The following is a 19,738-nucleotide window of genomic DNA, read 5'->3' as shown; positions in this document are numbered from 1 at the left end:
AGTCTACTTCCACGGCTGAGAAGCTATATCAACCTTGCTGAATTCTACAAGCGGAAAGCGACACCAGATCAGATTACAATAGCATTTCGCCGGGAGCAAATGTTTCTGTTAAGGTAATGTCTAGTAGGTTTCGCTTATTTCGAGAATCAGTGAGTTGTATATTCTAATTTTCATAGCTCCTTGAATAGTTCTCCTTGTCTCCTACATTGCTCATACATTCCATGTACCTACGTTAATCATTGCTCTGGTGAGGAGGTTTGTCGGCTCATAAATTCCACAGAATTTCGGCTTTAACTAAAAGGTCTCATAATTTTTCTAAATGAAGAACCTTCAACTACCAGAGTAGTTTGGTTGGTTTAAATGAACTTTGGGTTTGGTGTTTATTTAGACAAAGTTACCGTCCACTGGGTGTGGTTGCTAATCCCATGCCCGATATTTTTCTTTTATCTGGGCTTGGGACCAGCAGTAACAGTAGAAGGGCTACAGGTAGAGTTTTTTCTCGCCTCCAGTTGGGAAAAACTTTGTTATGAGGATCTTATTAATATGGGTGTTTTCAATGATTGGATATGTTATCAATATCCACGATTTCGAAACATACTTTCCGGATTCAGAAGCAATTAATAACATCACTTGGTTTATTCGACGATTTTATTGTTAACACAGGTAGTATACAGTTCGTCATTTATTTAAAAACTCGGGGTATCAGATTTCAACATTTCAGTATGACCTACTGAATTTCCAGCATTAGAGATTACTGGACAATTCTAGTAGGAAGGAGGTCTATATAGTATTAAGGTCAGATGATTGTTCTCACTTTGTTGCAGAAGCAATCGCACTCTGGATGAATGGTACGGGGTGCTCTCAGGTACTCTCGTCATAATGATGGTGAGGAAAATTTCATCAGGACGTAAATAAATGCAGTCGGTTCCATTGCTGTTACAACATTTAGTGAATAGTCACTTAAGTAGGCAGATTTTTCCTGCAGCATACAATTCCTAAACAGTCTGTGACGAAAGAGTCTTTTTTTAAAACCATTCACCATTTAAATATTTGATATGTAGCGTCTGCAGAAGTTACGTATTTTCGTGGAAGCAGTCTTTGACCAGAAACGGGGACTGAGGTGAAGAATGTCGGAAAGTCTACGGTTTGAATTCTAGATAGCAGCGATTTAAGCACATATAACAGAGATGTTGATGAAGCACTATTTCAAGGACCAGGTAAGTCGATCATTATTCCTAATACCAACGAATACGTTCTAAAGAAGATAGACGTCATACCCAATAAAAAGTCGAACAGACTCGTGAAATTCTGAATATTTCGGTAATACTGCAGCACTCTTGGCTAGTCTTGATATATCTGCGAAGAACTCCCAGTCTTTTCAGAGGTGATGTATAATTACTTTGACCTTTATTCCATCCTGAACTCTTCCTAGCCTTTAGGTATCAGAGTAACTACACTACAGGACGTCCTATAGATCTGGGTATCCATATAAAGATAACAATATGATCACTGGCTAAAAACAAAAGTTATTCGTTCGTACCAATGTAGTTACAGCTGGTCGAAATCTCAAGCTGGGAACTTATTCACATCTCAATAGGATGCATCAACTCTAACCATGTAATAGAACTCAACAGTGCGTGACTCTATTTGGAGTGCTTAACATATTGGTATCCATAACTACATTTAGACATAGATCAAAGTACAGGTATGAGATAATCAGGTAGCAAATTACGATTTCTAGGTCATGGCGCGTATTCCGCATTGGCGTGTTGACTGTCATTCGTGGTTTTTTTGTGACTAGAATGTTATAACGTATTTATCAGAAAAGGGTCCATTCCAGTAACATTTTATGTTAATACTGTAAGATAGTGCAGATAGGTTTAATTGGGAAGTAGTGTTGGGAGTTAAGGTCAGGAATTAGTGTTGTGTCAAGGTAGGGGTCAGGTATAAGGATGAATGGTTAGTCACTTCGTTGCTTAATTCTGTTCAGAGATCAGTCTCTTTAAAAGCCTTATTTGCCTGCAGTATGCGATTGACAACTCTTTCTGGTGAAGACTCATCAATTGCGATTAATTAATCTCAATTGATAAGTCTTGAAATAGTTTAAGCCATTTCAACGTTGGCAAGCCAAATAAGATTGCTTTTTATTCCTCACCCCGCTTGTTTATCCACGCTGGTTCGAAATAGGTAAAGCAGTGTAACAACTAGCATAGGAAGCAGTGAAGGTTGATGGGATAAAACCACGAGAATACGTACAATTTATTAAGGCGATCTGACTGTAGCTTGTATATTCCTTACGATTTTCAACAGACATCATCGTACATATAAGCCATCATCATTGATCTCCTGCTGTTATATGATAATCAGTTACAACCTGTCAGTTGGACTAAAATCTGATGACCAATTATGTTATTGTTCATCCATTTCGTCGGTCATTTTATAGTATTTCCATTTATAACTGTACATCCACTTTTTCAATATGTAATGTTCGTTGGATTTATCTGAAAGAAGACTAGAGGGGGTGACACTAAGACATGGCATTTCATTAATCTATTGAATGATAGCCGTGTTGGTACGTGCAGACTAACTCGTTAGGGTTCACTCGACTATTGTAACCAGTTATTGAAAACTAGGTGGCGTGCCTCAAAATTGAGGTGAATGATGCAGGTCCATTTACCTTTCCCTTTTTTACGTCCTGAGTCCTTAAACTATTTGAAACTTTTTTCATTACTCCACGGGTTGGAGTTTTCTCGAGCCACATCTTTGTCTGATCTTTTTTAATTATTGCTATTACTGTCACTATTTTACCGTTTTAGTATTTGTCTTGACAAATACTCTTTGCGCTTACATGGTGTGGCAACTTAAATCAGTGCCGGCATACGCCAGCTTCAACATTGCTTATAACTGATTTTATACTTGACTTGAAACATTTTATTGGTTAATGTTTAAACCCGAAGTCAAATTAGTTAAATTATTTATACTGTTGTCTTGTATATGTTGGCAAGTTGATATCTATTAAAATTAAAGGGCAGTTGATACTTCAAGTTCGCTTCGTTTTCTATTTCTAAAAGTGGTGATGTTTATTATGTTTGTTTATTTTTTGTCCGGTCTTTTTTTCGTTACCTTTTTCCGGTTCTACCTCTATTGGGTTGGATATGCTAACTTTAAGTCATGCAGTTTTGTGTCAGACTCTACATTCCACCCGTCTTATCTTGATATAAATTGAAGTTGCCATAACCGCTAATTATTTAGAAACTCAACATTAATTCGTTTTCACAGCCATATACTTAAACGAATTGATATTCTTTGTATTTCATAAGTTCTTTATCTTTCTACTTGTCAGTTCTAAAGGTTACCGTTAAACGCAGGAGTACTCGGGGTTTTTTTGTATCAAACCGCAGGGTTAATATTATTTATGGCTAGTAAAAAATGTATGCCCTTAATAACTAACTACAAATCAGATGATTCCTCATTGGATGATGGTGATGCTGATTGTGATGATATCTTTAATAGTCTCACAGAGAATAGTCCAAATAATGCTCTTGATGAAGATGACCAGCCATTGGTTAGTTTACAACATAATCATTTCCCCACTGATTTATTCTTTATTTGTATAGTTTTTTGTTGGACTATAATCAACATTTTTGCTATCATTGCTTTTAACACTCACTAAAATCTCTGGAATTTTACATGAGTCTAAATATGTTTGGTGGTTAAATGCATATCTGAATTTAATATTTGTGCTTACGTCAAAACTTTGGATATAAAGTTTATTTGTTTATTTGAACACAAATATTGGTACAAGGGGGCACCAGATGCATATGCGCCACGCAATAATAATCAGAGTGGGAAGATATAAAGGATGTCAGGTGCGTGTAAAAAGAAAAAAAAGAACAATAACGACCACAAATTAGTGTATGGTAGTCAAGTAGTAATAATAATGGGGGAAACAGAAAGGTACAACCAGAAATAATTCTTTCAGTTAAAGAAGTTACGATCACGTTTTGTGAAGAAAGTAAAAGGTTACTGCAGGATCACCACTGGCTTTTATTCTGAGCCATATCTGATAACGTATCTAGCCACTGTGTTGCACCATCTCTAGGACCCCATCCAGGGAGTCGTGAAGGACCAACAGAAGCTATCCCTGTGCAGCTTTCATACCACGACACGTCATACACTGACCACCTTCGCTTTTTCCAACCACTCCCAGAGTCGGCAAATAATGCACGGCGTGGAATTCTGTGGGACGACATTCGTAGAACATATCCAAGCCACCGAAGTCGATGTTTCAAGATACTGACACCAATTGAATTATCGTCACTGTAACCAAACACACGATGCCGAACCTCTGCATTACTAACATGGTGTTGCCACTGGATGCCAGCAATCCTTCGGAGACAACGATGATATAAAGTCTACCTCTTAGAAATGGCTGGGTTTAAAGATATACAATGAAGTTCATATAACTTGGTAAAATATGCTGCTCACCATCAATTAATTGTTTTGAATTCAGAAAAGTTTCTCTGAAGCTGACCGACTCGCCATGATCAGTTGTCGATGTTCACAAATCAAAAATCTAAACTAGACATATCTGTTTACTGGTGGTTTTCACTAATTCAAGCTTAGCAAATCTATTATTCTGGAAAGGTAATCCAGTCACTGCTTTTAAAAGGAAATGAGTTGTGTTTTGACATTATAACTTGTTCTTCAGGTTTATATTGAATACTTGTAACTGTCAAGTTTCAAATTCGAAGACCACACAGTAGTAAGGTGTTTCTCTCACACAATCAGCATCTAAAGCATCGCTTTCATCCCACCAGTTTCAAGGGTATGGGCAATTTTGGAAGGATAGTTACTTACTTATGCCTGTTACCCCCATGGAGGAGAATAGGCGCTCACCAGCATTCTCCATCCAACTCTGTCCTGGGCAATTCTTTCCAGTTGTTTACAGTTGCTATTCATCCTTTTGATGTCTGCTTTCGATTCTTGGCTCAATATGTTCTTGGTCTTTCTTCCGTTTCCATTCAGTACTCCATGTTGAGGCTTGCCTCGAGTTTTGGTTTGATGATTTCTTCAATATGTGTCTTATCCATCTCCATAATCTTTTCCTAGTTTCCTCCTCAGCTGGAAGATGGTTTGTTCTCCCCTATAGTAGGATGTTGCTGATGGTACTTGGCCAACGGATAGTGAGTATCTTGTGTAGACAATTGTTTATAAATACTTGTACCTTTTGAATGATGGTTGTGTTAGTTCTCCAAGTTTTAGCTCTGTACAGTATGACTTCGTATGGAAGATTATTTGATGTTGGTTGACAGTTGTTTTGAGTTCCATATATTCTTTAAATGTAGGAATGCTGTCCTTGCTTTGTCAATCCTCGCCTTTATGCCTACATCAGATCCTCCACGTCCATCGGTGATGCTACCCAGATACTTGAAAATTTCCACGTCTCCCAGAGTTCATCCATCAAGTTTGATTAGATTGTTCTCTGTGTTGTATTTGAGGATGTGGTGGTGGAGGTGGGATTGACTCAAACGTTATCGAAATATGTGCTCAGCATGTCTAGATGGATATTTTCTTCGCCCATATATGTAAGGATATAGCATGCTGAGAAACAAGTTGTTTCTGGCTGTAACCACGCGTAAATTTGAACTTAACCTAGTTTTAGAGTAATTACTGGAGCTTGCTTTTAATGGAAATTTGATCGTTATACAAATTAGTTGCTTTGTAGAACTTATTTCCAAAGTACATGTTATTTGTGTCCAACTGAACAACAGGCTTTATTGGTTAAGAATCTCGCGTCATATACTATCTCCGAAAATCTCACTCAGAATCCAAGCGTGACCATTCATGTGAACTTTGAAGAGTCAGGGAGATTAGCTCTTCTTGAATCTGTCGTTCTTGACTTTCCCTTTTTATAGTCTCGGTGGTGCTAGTATAGTATTAAGTTCGAAGGCCGAATGGAATCTCCCATACTGGATTTCGGTAGGCTTTCAGTTATGCATTGTTAGATTGCACCGAATCATAAGGACTCGAAATAATAGGGGCATAATTTAATGTCACTTAGTCGCCCGTTATGCCCTCACTGATTGCAGTTCAAATGAAGAGAAAGATGAGTTTTACAGAAAGCTTCTTAACCCTCAAAAAGCTAAAATCTCAGACAAAGTAATTCTAGCAGGCGATTTTACTGCTCGAGTACGTATGGTGAATCAAACTGAAATACATTTAAATGACTTTTTAGTGTCACTGCCCAGTGGTTGGATGACGGCAACCGTCCGTTACAACTACGGACAGAACCGTTTCTTCTTAGCAATCACCAACTTCAAGAATAAAGAGACTATCGTAACCAATGGTCGGAGACTCTTGGTGACATGGCTCAGAATCGATCACGAGGGTGTAGGTGTATACACTCTCTACCTTCCCTTGAAATAAGAGATTAAAATCACTTCGTATCTTTCTTTCTACGAACCAATTCTTTCTTCCTGTACTATATCCTTATATGCAATCTTTCTTTTATACATTACCACCATTGACCGAACCACTCCTATGAATCCGGTGTTCGTCCTGCTGTGCTAATGAGGTATGGCAACTTGAACCGGTGCATATATGTGCCTGGTCCTACGTTGTAGCTGACTGACTGACTTGGCGACATCCGTAATCTCCTCAATGGTAAATGCAAATTAATTATAATTCTTGGTAAAATAATAGAGTGACTCGAATCTCGTATTTTTTTGTTTGAGTTTCCGGGAGAATAGCATTAGTTACTGAAATTCAGATGCATCTGGCTTCTTGTGTATATTATGAATAAAACTGTGCCTATCTTGAGTTCTACCAACTCTCAGTGTGAACATACTTCTCCAAGCCCTCGTAATTGGCGTTGTTTGTTTTTATTTTTTAAAATTCAAATTCATATTGAATGATTTATCTCACCTTTTGTTTATTATTTTAGTCTAATTTCCGTCCTCTTCACTCACCACAAAATGATTTTCTAAAAAGTTTGACTGTTATGCAACCATCTAAAAATGATTCCTCTATCGGTTCATTTAAACAACAACTCACGTCTACTGAAGACTCGATATTACCAAATATATCTGATTCAGAAGATTCTGATTCTTTCTCATCCAGTACTGATGAGGAGTTCAAGAAATTGGTGGATACTTCTTCTTCATTACCTGTAACTGAAGTAAGAAATATACGGGGACTTTTATAAAGTTAAACAAATCACATCTTTTATTTTTACGCATGGTTACCCTCAGTATCAATCAATCCCGTGATTTTTTCCTTTTTCTGTTTGATTGTAATAACGTTTACCTGTACTCCTATATGTAAGATATGCCGAATTCTTATTACAAGACAATGATGACATATGTCTCTTTAAAATTTCCGTAGTGTTATATCTTAGATATGTATTTATGTGTTAGGTGTTTCATCTAAACACTGACTATCAAATTTTTCACTCAGGCCCATTTATGTGAGTTAAATCTTTGTGAAGTGTCTAAAACCCACTAAAGGAACCAAATAACGGCACAGATATTACACATGATTATATTTACACTGTCCTTAGAAATACAATAACTAATGAGCACACTGAAACAAGTTCAAAACAACCGGTTTAAATGAAATATATGATAGTAGGAGGTCAATAAAAACTCAATTTACTCAAAATAAGCTGCTAGAAAATTATATATGTATAACGTTATTTTGGAGTGAGCACTCACTTCTCAAAGGTGAAACATACTATTCAGTCTCGGTGGAAGTTGGAAGTACACTGGTTGAGTTTGGATCAAACTTCATAAAACTAGAGAGTATTTCTCTCCTTCATCTAGATCAAATTCAGTAATTAGGAACGTACGATATGGAAAAAAAACGCATAGTATCAAGTCACCAGACGACATCAGCTCAACGAGATGAAGTTAAGATGAACAGTGAGATATTAAGCGGAGTAGTACCGATGATAATAAAGGAGATTCAAAATAGACAATATGGCTCGACAAAGATTCGCAACACCGTCAATCGGTCAACCATATTCGCCTTGTATCCTACGTCTAACTTTAACGTTGGTTACTCAGTAGTTCCAAAAAAACTGAGAAATGCTTAGAAGTCGCCTATGATCAAATACTAGTAACCTACAAATGTCCTCGGCCTTTAAAACACGTTTCACAGCGGTAAATTAGAATTGTACTGCTGCACAGTATACTCACCTCTTGGTTGGCCAACGGACACTTGCCCAACATCACAGGTGACGCAAGTTGGCAAAAACCAAACAAGCTTTTCAAGTCCGCGCCGATGTTTCTTTTACGTTTGACTGAAACCGGTAATTTTGTGATCTTTCACACTTCAGGATTGTTGTGACCACTGCAATATAGCAATGCCACTTAGATCATACCTTACTTTACATTGTACGATACTATGTATAAATCGTTTCGTTTATTCAGCTAATTTTATTCTCTTCAAGTATTAAAACTTTCAATAATAGTATTAACAACATCACATCTATCCGTAAATATCACATTTGACATTTGATTTTGTCACTCTCAACTTCTATTTAGTGCAAAACCATTTAGAAACGACCAACAAGTTAAGTTGATCAGATCCGATGCGTAAAAAAAAATCATAAATTGATTCGTTTTGCTTCTAAGTTTTTTTATTTATTTTGCAGCTCCTTAGGTCCAAACAATTTACACTTATGTATAGCGATAAAAACTATCAAAAAGGCAAATCAGATAGAATAATGTAAGTATTTTAAACGAGAATACGCTTTAATTTCCCTTGTTGAATAATCTTGCTATTTACTGAGTTATGTAATTTTAGTGCATTTAATCTAGACCAAATACTTGCCTTTGTTCTTAATTTTGGGCCAAACTGCTCAAGAGTTAGTAGTCCTATCCGACTGCTCAAACTGAAATAGGTTGAACAAGGTTCTGACTTTTTACCTAGCAGTTAAAAGTTAGACATTTTTGATCATTAATTCATTTTCTATCATTATTATTATTCGGACACATAAACATTGGTACAAGGAGGCACCTAATAGATATGCGCCACATAAATCATTCGATTTGTGTCAGGTCTGAGATACTAGCCGGGGGCCCAAATCAAAGCAAGTGGTTTTCTTAGGGGGCCACACCTGGAGCTTTCGACTTGAAGATCTGATCCACAAGGCAGTAGAGCAACGTCGAGAGATGCAGTCCCATGGTAGCCGGTGACCAACGATTGGTTCATACGCCATTTTTTCCTTCAGGATACTGGAGCCCATGTACACCATTGGTTTGGAATCGGGGTTTTCCAACCCCTCTAGGTGGATGCTTCGTGTCAACCAACCCGGTTGCAGAGCCGAACATTCTCTTTTCGTCCTTTCAATTTCGTAAAGAGCAGTAATGCTGCTAAAAGGCAATGAGTAGGACTTCCCTGACAGTAGTTGTATGCACGTGACTATGTGAGAGCATTTCGATAAGGAGAACTGATTCTCCCCACTCTCGACCGTATAAGGGCATTTTTTCTATTTACCACAGACCGAATTCTATTTTTTAAATTGTGTGTTTTTAAATTGAGTTTCATTGCTCTTACAGTTTAATTTGTTAAAAACCATATTTTTAAAGAGGTGCTTTCACTGGTTCTTGTTTACAACTGAATTATTGATTTGGTTAAATGAAGTATGTGTGTGTAGTGGCTTCTCTTCATTACCGACATTTCAACCTTATAGTTACAATAAACTGATTAAAAAAAATCGTGGCTGCACATACCTTATCGAATCAGTGTGCAGATATCGATCAAAAAAGTGGTAGCACTGATATCGACTAACGAAAACTAACAAAACTGAATAGACTTGTGAAAATTGTTACTTGTCGGATGATGATTTGATAAACCATTTATAAAAGGCAAGATGAATTGTAAAAGGTAAGAAGAGGAAGAAAAGATGAATTTTCCATGAATTTATAATCCACTTTGTGCGTTATATGAGCTTTAGTAAAGAATTACAGAGAAAATTATATTTGTAAAAACCCCAGCAATTAGAATTAACAATAGCTTCAACGTTTCACTCGTCAATCTGGTATGTATCTCTTCATGGAACTAGTCAAATGTCGAAATTATTGGTTACAGATAGTGGTTATGAAATGACTATGTGCTGGTGGGCGGCCTGTGCTCCTCCACGAGGAATAACAGGCGTAAGTAAGTGAACGATAATTGAATTATGCTAGAATGTTAAATATAGATTTTTTTGGAAATGAGCTTGTCGGTGTTGGGTAGATCTTAGTTATTTCTTGAAAAAGTTCAGTGGGGCCCTAAAAATACTGGGAAACATTTTATTCAATCAGCATTGATTATAAGTTTCTCAGAAATACTTAGAAAGTGAAGAATGACGTGTCACATTTCTAATTAGATGATTACTGATCCTGCTACTATGTTTAGTATGGTTCTGGAACTTTCCGAGAGCTCAAAGCCATATGAAATATTATAAATACCCTTGATTTTCTATACATAAATGAACCTTTTCAAACTTTGGGGCTTTTCTGTCGTGTTCACTCACTGTCAAATCAATTAAGATGAAGCTGTCAAATTATTTGAACATCGTATCCTTTGGTTACATCCTTTATTTTTCAAGATGTTCGACAGATTGTTCACTTCTAATTGTACATATACTGTTTGTTTAAAATAAAACTAATTGTTTAGGATAACTTAGCTTCCCGCAATCGATCAGTTAAAGACAAAATTGATCAAGAAGATCGTTTGGAGTAAATAATTTTTTTCTAAAAAAATTTAACATATCTGTTATTCTCACAGATTGAAATCATGAGTCAGTTGAAGCTAGACCACAATTGAAAACCTGGAAGCACTGGACGGCCGTTTCGTCCTAGTATGGGACTCCTCAGCAGTGCGCATCCACGATCCCGCACCCAGTGGAGTTCAACCAGGTCTGTTGTGAGATATCAGCTCACTGAGGACAATGGTATATGGTGGCGCAACTTCGTGGATTGGTTGAAGTTAGACATTAACACCGTTGGATGCCGGCTCAGTGGTCTAATGGTTAAGTGCTCGCGCGCGAAAGCAGTAGGTCCTGGGTTCGAATCCCGCGGGGTGCGGGGTCGTTGGTGCGCACTGCTGAGGAGTCCCATACTAGGACGAAACGGCCGTCCAGTGCTTCCAGGTTTTCAATGGTGGTCTAGCTTCAACTGACTCATGATTTCAATCTGTGAAAATTTCTAAAACCTCCACAAACCCCTTCTGATAATATCCGTTATTCATTAATAGTCTACCAATAGTTTCCCCTGTTAATATTTCAATCAGTATAATCATTCATGTATATACATACACATTATCATTCATATTGTCAATGTTGTACACAAATTCTATTATAGAAATATAGGTTATTCACAATTTTTTCAAGAAATTCAATCCGCTATAAAATATGAACAACCTAATGCAAGTTTCCATGATATATGTCAATTAGTTGATGAACGCTGGAATCAATTATCAAAAATCGAGAAAAAAGTAAGTCATACAGATTGTTAGTAACTTGTTTGTTGTCATCCGTTTTTGTGTGACTTAAACAAAGATTTTACTGTAATTCATTCAAAGTTGATGTTATAACTTGTGCCCTGTTAATGTTATAACGCCAATTAAAGAACAGTGAATTATCGAGCGCTTAATCATTAGATTTCAATTATTTCAACTATTGAAATTACTAAAATTTCCACAAAACCTCTTCTGATAATAATCATCTGCTCACTAGTGACTGACTTCAAGAGGTATTTCATGGAGTTCTAGTGAGAAACAGTGACCAGTGGAGTTCAATCGGATTTGTTGTGAAATATCAACTCACTGAAGACATTGGTGTACGGTGGCACAATTTCGTGGATTAATTGAAGTTAAGCATTAACACCGTTGGATGCCGGCCAGCTCAGTGGTCTAGAGGTTAAGCGTTCGTGCGCAAAACTGATAGGTTGTGGGTTCGAATCTCGTGAGGGGCGGGATCGTGGATGCGCACTGCTGAGGAGTCCCATACTAGGACAAAACGGCCGTTCAGTGCTTCCAGGTTTTCCGTAGAGATCTAGCTTCCATTGACTCATGATTTCAACTATTGAAATAAAAATATAGTCCAATGGGTTTCAAATCTCATAACATGAAAGGCACGTTCACAAAATGATAATTTATTCAGTAAGTGATATGATTACGTAAAAATGTCAATAATTTAATTTCAGCATGAACAAAAATAATAATTCCACGTTACGTGATAATGTGACATTAATGTATTAATGAACGTATGATAATTCATTGAATCATAATGGAACAATGTGAAGAGTTGATATGAGTATAAAGTATCGATAAGATAATACAATTTGAGCATAGTCTATGACATTAAATACTCGAACTTATATGTCTAATTTCATATAATCCTTTTTAAGATGAAACAATCGTCCAGTACTTCCAGGTTTTCAATGGATTAATAATCTCAACTATTGTAATCCTTTTTAATTAATATTAGAAATATACGTATATGTACACACACACACACACACACACACACACACACACACATGGTTATCTATATTGATTTTCTTTCAGATATTAAAGAGTTACACAATTTCTAATTTATTCAATGATAGAAATAGATGATCATTTTATTTGTTTAATAATTTCAGGAGTACAAGAAACATTCTGTAGGATCAATGGAATCAAAAAAGATGACCTCTTTATCAAAATGTAGATCAAAACTGCTCAGTTTAGTAAGTCATCTATTACACATTACCTATTCCAGTAATATCACTAAATGAATATCCTGCTCACTTATTTTCCAACTATGCAAGTATTTCGGTAAAATTTCCCGTTTTAGATTTGTTTGAACTAAATAATTACGAATACCAACCGTATATATATACACATTTTTTTGAAAAAAAAGCTTAGAAACTATCGCGATGCTAAACACTCGAAAATTCGATGGTCGTAGGTCAGATGATGGTGAGTACCTTTCACAACTCTGTACAGACCATAATCTGTATCAATTCATGACTAACCTTTGTCAAAGTTTTTAATGACGGATTACCTGGCGTCCACCTTCTGCATCTTAGACCCTCACCTAGATTTATCACATTGCAATCAGCTGCTACAAGCGTGGGTGTGTACAAAACTACCACTTTTTGCAGTGTACCTATTTGATTCTGACCACCCTGTATCTTGTATTTTAGTGCCTATCAAACTTATCGTTTTTAATGAATCTGTATGAGCGAATGGGCTCCACCATCCTTTGGAACCAAATGTCAAATCGACTTAAGTTTAGAGTTAGTTATCAATCCACCGAAAAGTATAGACGACCATCGGCTGGGGTTGCATGATACCAAAAAGTGATGAATGAAATCTCTTCAGGCTCCGCGAAACCTCCTTCTTCTAGGCATCGGGTGTATTACAGGTTCTCTACATCTCCTTTAGGGACCCCATTCTTTGGTGACTCGCGATTCGGTGATACTCGTAAATTCTTATTTTAGAAAACTTCACAAAGCTTGCTTAAAGACAGATCTAGAGGTGACTGAGTGCTAACGAATTACACGGAGTAGTTGCATCTGGTAACTGCCGGAAGCTGTTTCAACCTATCGGAGATACTAAAAGTAAGAAGTCTTTTGTCAATGAGATAATCTGTACAGTTGATGTCACGCCAGTTAGTAACCTCCATATGATCTTGAAACTAAAGCAAGGACTCCATCATTACTCCAGCCAATCTGATTCCATTATACTGTGCTACTTGTTCGGTTATTTTCAATCTGCTTGACAAAGCAAAGATTCTTAAGGAATTACAACTTATTAAGCGTCACAGGTTGTTAAACCTAAAAGACCTGCTCCTTGGCCTCTTTAATGACGTCGAGAAATTCTAATCACGGAACGGAGAGTGTTCCGTCATCTTGAATTGAAATGTTCGTTTATTCCACTTTTTGAAAGGATCTACTTAAGTAGTGTGATTATTATCGGGGTAAAATTTTTCTGTCCAAACTATTGTCTTTTGTCATACTCCTCAGATTGTAAAAAATCCTTGACTGGCTCGTGAGAAGCAGATCAAGTATCGATAACAATTCACTCAGTATCACCATCTTGAAATACTAACTTCAGTGACCTGATCATGTTTTATGAATTTAATCCCAGAGATACCCACCTAAGGCATTATTTACGGAGGATGGAATGAAAAAATGAAGAGGTAGTTAGTTAATTACTTGGTTCTGTGATATGAATGGTAACTTTATAAGATTGACATCTGTGAGTGTATCGCGAGCCACTGATTGAGGTCCTAGAAATGGTTCAACTCAGTAGCTTCAGCCGTTGTCAAGCATGGTTCAGAACAGGAAGATATAATGGTCCTGCTGTAGCTTTCCATCAGATTCATCATAAAATTTTAATGGATGTCCTTAACCGAATGAAGTATTTCTTGGTTGTATTTCTGCCTGAAATGTATCTTTGGACATTATTGTTTTGATTATACTATCCTTTTCTTTTTTATGTCTTCATAACATTATCCCTTCATTTGTGTGACACGTTTTTACTCTTGATCTATTTTATATCTTGTATAAAATGAAACTGGAAAATGCAAGTGATTAACAGTGGAATACATCCATTCAATCTATAGTAGATGAACAGATTGGTTGTAGCAAGTGAAATGTTAAAATCTTCCACGATTGAAGATAAGATGCGCCAGATACTCACTGTTGAAAAGCCATTTAAAAAATACACTTGATTAGCAACACTTAAAATGTTTATTTATTTGAACATATAAATATTGGTACAAGGAGGCACCGAAGTCACTAGGTTTGTGTGTGGCTGTGATACTGCCCGAGTGCACACCGAAGCAGATAGTTTCTCTAGGGGGCCACACCCGGAGTCTTCGACCTAATGATCTGATCCACAAGGTAGTGGAGCAACGTCAAGAGATGCAGTGCCATAGTAGCCGGTGACAAACGATTGGTTCATACGCCATTTTTTCCTTCAGGATACTGGAGCCCATGTACACCATTGGTTTGGAATCGGGGTTTTTCAACTCCCTAGGTGGACTCTCCACGTCCACCAACCCGGTTAAATCGCCGGACATCCGCTTTCCGTCCTTTCAATTTCGTAAACAACAGTAATTCTGCAAGAAGGCAGTGAGTAGGACTTCCCTGGGAGTGGCTGTAGTCTCTGGCTAACTCTCCCCACCTTCGGCCGTCCCAGGGCACTTGGGTGAAATTTATTTTAATATTGCGGAAAGAATTCCTTGCTGTAACAAAAATTATGCTAATGAATAATCAAACAAGTCTGATTTCTAGTCTAGGTCTGTGGAGATTGTTGAGTTTTAATTGAGATCAATGTTTGTAGACCACTATTGGAAACCTAGTAACACTGGACGGCCGCGTTGTACTAGTATGGGACTCGTGAGCAGTGCGCATCCACAATCTCACACACGGGACTGAAAACGAGCACCTGGGTAATAACTAATATTAACATATCTTGTGACACTTTGGCATACGCGAAAATATTCAATTAAAATACTAGTCAGATGGTTAATTTTCTAAATTTGGAATTAACCTTCGGGTTTAGTTAGTGTCATAGTGGTTTTTTAAAAAATAGCTTACTAATCTTCTTTCTCACTGTTTACTTATTCTGTGTATGGAAAACACGTTCTAGCACAAATGAAAATATTATCACTTGGAAAGTTACTCAAAATTCACAGGTTTATAGAATGAACGATTAATATTATCAGTTTCAACCAAGTTATATTGATCTCTTTCTCTCTCTCTCTCTCTCTCTCTCTCTCTCTCTCTCTGAGAAATAGTTTTACTAACCATGACTTGATACACTTCAGGTAGTAACATTGTTTTCGTGTGAAATGTTGTACTTTCAGTTTAAAAACAGATTTCCTTTTTATTATTTTGAAAAAAAAATTTACATTTAGTTAAGCGAAGACAATAAACAATGCTGTAATCCTACGTGTAAAAATCCAGTTTCCTATGATCCTCGTTGGAATGGTCAGTATTGTTCAACCAAATGTGTTGGAGAACATTGTCAGTTAACCTTTATTGATTGGTGTAATAATAAACGATATGATGGGAAGGTAAATGTCTTATCTAAACTACCAATTGTTGTACCCTTACTAGACCATTTGTTTACGAAATAAATATTTATAACAATGCTAATTTGTGTGATACATTTTTGATTAGTATTAGAAGGGGTTTTGTGGGGATTGTAGTTATTTCAATGGTTAAGATCATAAGTCAATTAAAGTTAGATCACCATGAAAAACAACGAAGCACTCGACGACCGTTTCGTCCCAGTGTGGGACTCCTCAACAGTGCATATCCATGATCTTGCCTCTCGAGATTCGAACCGAGGACTTATCAGTCTCTCACGCGAATGCTTAACCTCCAGACCACTGAGCTGACTGGCATCCAATGGTGTTAATGTCTAACTTCAACTAATCCACGAAATTGAGCGACACATCCACCCTTAATACCAATGAGTTACTATCTCACAACTGACCCGATTGAACCCCACTGGTCACTGTTTCTCACTAGAACTTCAGGATATACATCTTGAAGTCAGTCACTAGTGAGCATATGTTGATTAACATGGGAAGGGGTTTTTCTAGATATGTTAGTAATTTCAATCGTTGAGATCATTCAAAGTCTTGTCAAAAGAAAGTGTGTACATATGATTTATCTAAACATTTTCTAATATAACAAACACATTTTTAAGTAGTATTTTATTTAGGTTGAATGAATTGTTTTTTCAGTTTATAAAATCTATCATTAATTGGTTTTCAATTCTATTCAGGCATTTGTTTTATCTGCCAATATAGTAATAATAATAATAATAAATATTTCTTTGTCAAAATGGGTGTTTTGTGGAGATTTTTAGAAATTTCACTTGCTGAGGTGTCCCATAGTAGGACGAAAGAGCCGTTCAGTGCTTCCAGGTTTTTCATGGTAGTCTAACTTTAATTAACTCATGATTTCAACAAATGAAATATTTCTTTATTATGTTGTTTGTTAATTTAGAAATATTCATTACATAATCTATTCATTGTAATATTGACAAGATCATTTACACTCAAACTGTATATTTTATATACATTTTTAGATTTTAAATGATACTTTATATACAGTTCAAAGAATTCCAGTTATGTCTCCTGTTGAAACAAATATGATGAGTATAAAATCTTCTACATATAAGAATGATAATACTATTATCAATACTTCCATCAACATTACTATGACTACTACTACTACTACTACTACTACTACTACTACTACTACTACTACTACTAGTGGTACTACTGATAATAATAATAATAGAGATATTATGATTGATTCATCCGATTGTGTTTCAGTTAGCTTAAAAAGAAAACCTTTATTTGAATCATTAAGATCTGAACAATTTAATAGTCAATCAGTTTTAATCAGATCATCAAATACTTCAAGTTCATCTTCTACAGGACCAACATCAAATTTAACTTTATCTTTATAAATAATAGAATAATAATAAATCAATAAATCTTTGAATTTGTTCTTCACCTTCCCTCTCTCCTTCCTTCCCTCCTTTGCTCTCTCTCTCTCTTGTAAACTTACTTATTTTGTAAATTTATTCTTTTCTTTTTTTTTAATGAAATACTTTGAAATAAGAAGTTCTTATATATTGTATAGTTTGTGTTGGGAACCAAAAAAAAAACACACTAAACCATTGATGCATTTCAATATTGAAAGTTTATTTTCTGTTTTGTAAAGGGGTCTAATGTTTTATCAAAATTTCTTCCTTTTTTTGTTTGTTTGTTTTTGTTCAGTTGTTTATGTTTATGTTTTTGTATTTTTTTTTCTTTGTATATTATCTGGTAAGAAGATTTCAGTTACTATGGTGTTATAAATTTTTTGCAATTCAATTTTTGTGTAACTTTTAATGATATCAATTATTATTATTTCATAAAAAGGGGAAATGATTCTAAGAAACTATTTGTATAAACGATAGGTAAGTAGTGTAATGGTAATCTTATGGCTTACGCTTACAAACTGAAACCTCATTTCAACTTTTCTTCTTATTATTATTATTATTAATTTGACATCAGTTATTTCATTATTCTATACTCCAATAAATATCGATTTGAGAGTTTCATTTGTTTTTATTGTTCAATGAATTCTGATTATGTTATTATACAAATAGATAGTTCTTTAAGCTGGATAGTTTGCTTGTGAAGCTTTCATCATTCATCAGGTAGACGTTTTTGCTGATAATGTTGTTTAGAAGAACGATGAAAGCTCCACAAGCAAACCATCTAGTTTAGAGAAAAAAACTTTGCTTTACTTGCTTACGCCTGTTATTAGTCCCAATGCACCATAGACTGCCGACCAGTATTCTCCAACCCACTCTGTCTTAGGCCTTCCTTTCTAGTTCTATCCAATTGTTCTTCATTCTTTTCATTTCTGTCTCCATTTCTCAACCTAATGTGTTCTCTGGTCTTACTAGCTTCCTTTGGCCTTGAGGATTCCATGTGAAGGCTTGCCTTGTGACTCACTGGGGTGCTTTCATCAATGTGTGTCCTATTCACTTCCAGCACTTCTTTCTTAATTGTTCTCTCCCACAGAGAACAAAATTCCATCAAAATCATCCACCTGAGCTACAAATCTTCTCCACCATCTCAAAATAGAAACATGATCATTCCATAGTATCGAAGAAATTTTCAGGTTTATAAACTTGATTTTGAATGTCTATATATTTTAGTATAAAAAACAAAGTGCAAAATACTTCTACTTACTGTGCGAACTACAAAATCAGAGAAACCGTTTCCTGGATCACAAACGACGAAACAACCGACCTAATGAAGTTCTAATGAGCCAAAACAAAATAATCCAATTTACGTAAAAAATTAATGTAAAATATAGCGAAAATTGAGTGTTAACCACACAATATGAAATACAAATATTCAATATATCAAACAAATTATAGATAGCCAAAACAATCCAGAATTCGGCAAAAAAAGTATTGGAATAATTTGCGCATTAGTGATAGACAAAGTCAATCATAACAGACAAATATATTCTTCTTATACACATACAGGTTATGATAGCATTGAATCGTTTAGTTTCAAGATATTTCACTCACAAATATTAGTTCCTCAGATGAATAAATAAATATCATTGACCATATAGATTTACCAGTAGCTCCATATAATGATAGGGTGTCTGATCGTGGCTGATATTGATGTTGTTGAGCAACGGTGTCATTCGTTGTGGAATGCCGCCTACGAGAGACAATGACATTGGTGTTTGTTGGTGGTTGAGTGATTGGTGGTATAGTTATTGTATTAGTGGTTGTATTTGTGTGTTGTGATTTAGTCATTGATAATGTGATAATTGAGTGAGTTGATGTGATGTGATGAGATGTGTATTTTGGTTTTCGATGTGTTGATTGATTGTAAGATGGAGTATTAATTTTGGTGAATGTTTGTTATATTTGTATTTGATTGTTAGTAGTAGTTGAGTGTTGTTGTAATAATGAATGGTTTGTGAAGATGTTGTTTGTTTGTGTGAGTGGTAATGTGGTGTATGTGGATTTGTTTAGCCTGTAGATCTATTGGTTGCGCCCTATAATGATAGGGTGTCTGATCGTGGCTGATATTGATGTTGTTGAGCAACGGTGTCATTCGTTGTGGAATGCCGCCTACGAGAGACAATGACATTGGTGTTTGTTGGTGGTTGAGTGATTGGTGGTATAGTTATTGTATTAGTGGTTGTATTTGTGT

The 19,738-nt window shown here is 35.9% G+C and overlaps 1 protein-coding gene across 1 annotated transcript; it reads left to right on the top strand.

The window, feature by feature from the left end:
- Positions 1–1,731: 1,731 nt before the first annotated feature.
- On the top strand, positions 1,732–17,654 carry MS3_00009283 (uncharacterized protein). Its single transcript, XM_051217638.1, has 7 exons — positions 1,732–3,565; positions 6,947–7,180; positions 8,657–8,730; positions 11,352–11,484; positions 12,636–12,719; positions 15,902–16,060; positions 17,086–17,654. The coding sequence occupies exons 1-7, from the start codon at positions 3,416–3,418 to the stop codon at positions 17,470–17,472; spliced, it is 1,221 nt and encodes a 406-aa protein (XP_051065056.1). The 5' UTR covers positions 1,732–3,415; the 3' UTR covers positions 17,473–17,654.
- The last annotated feature ends 2,084 nt before the right edge of the window (positions 17,655–19,738 follow it).

Source organism: Schistosoma haematobium, chromosome 5 (assembly GCF_000699445.3).
Source record: "Schistosoma haematobium chromosome 5, whole genome shotgun sequence".
Taxonomy (NCBI): Eukaryota; Metazoa; Platyhelminthes; class Trematoda; order Strigeidida; family Schistosomatidae; genus Schistosoma; species Schistosoma haematobium.
Note: the sequence above shows the minus strand (reverse complement) of the source record. Positions and strands in the feature narration are given on the sequence as shown.

Excerpts from the sequence above, each read along its gene's own strand:
- MS3_00009283 (XM_051217638.1), top strand. The coding sequence starts at position 3,416 with ATGGCTAGTAAAAAATGTATGCCCTTAATAACTAACTACAAATCAGAT. Across the intron at positions 12,720-15,901 it reads GATCAAAACTGCTCAGTTTA|TTAAGCGAAGACAATAAACA; the intron begins GTAAGTCATCTA and ends ATTTACATTTAG. Across the intron at positions 16,061-17,085 it reads ATAAACGATATGATGGGAAG|ATTTTAAATGATACTTTATA; the intron begins GTAAATGTCTTA and ends ATACATTTTTAG.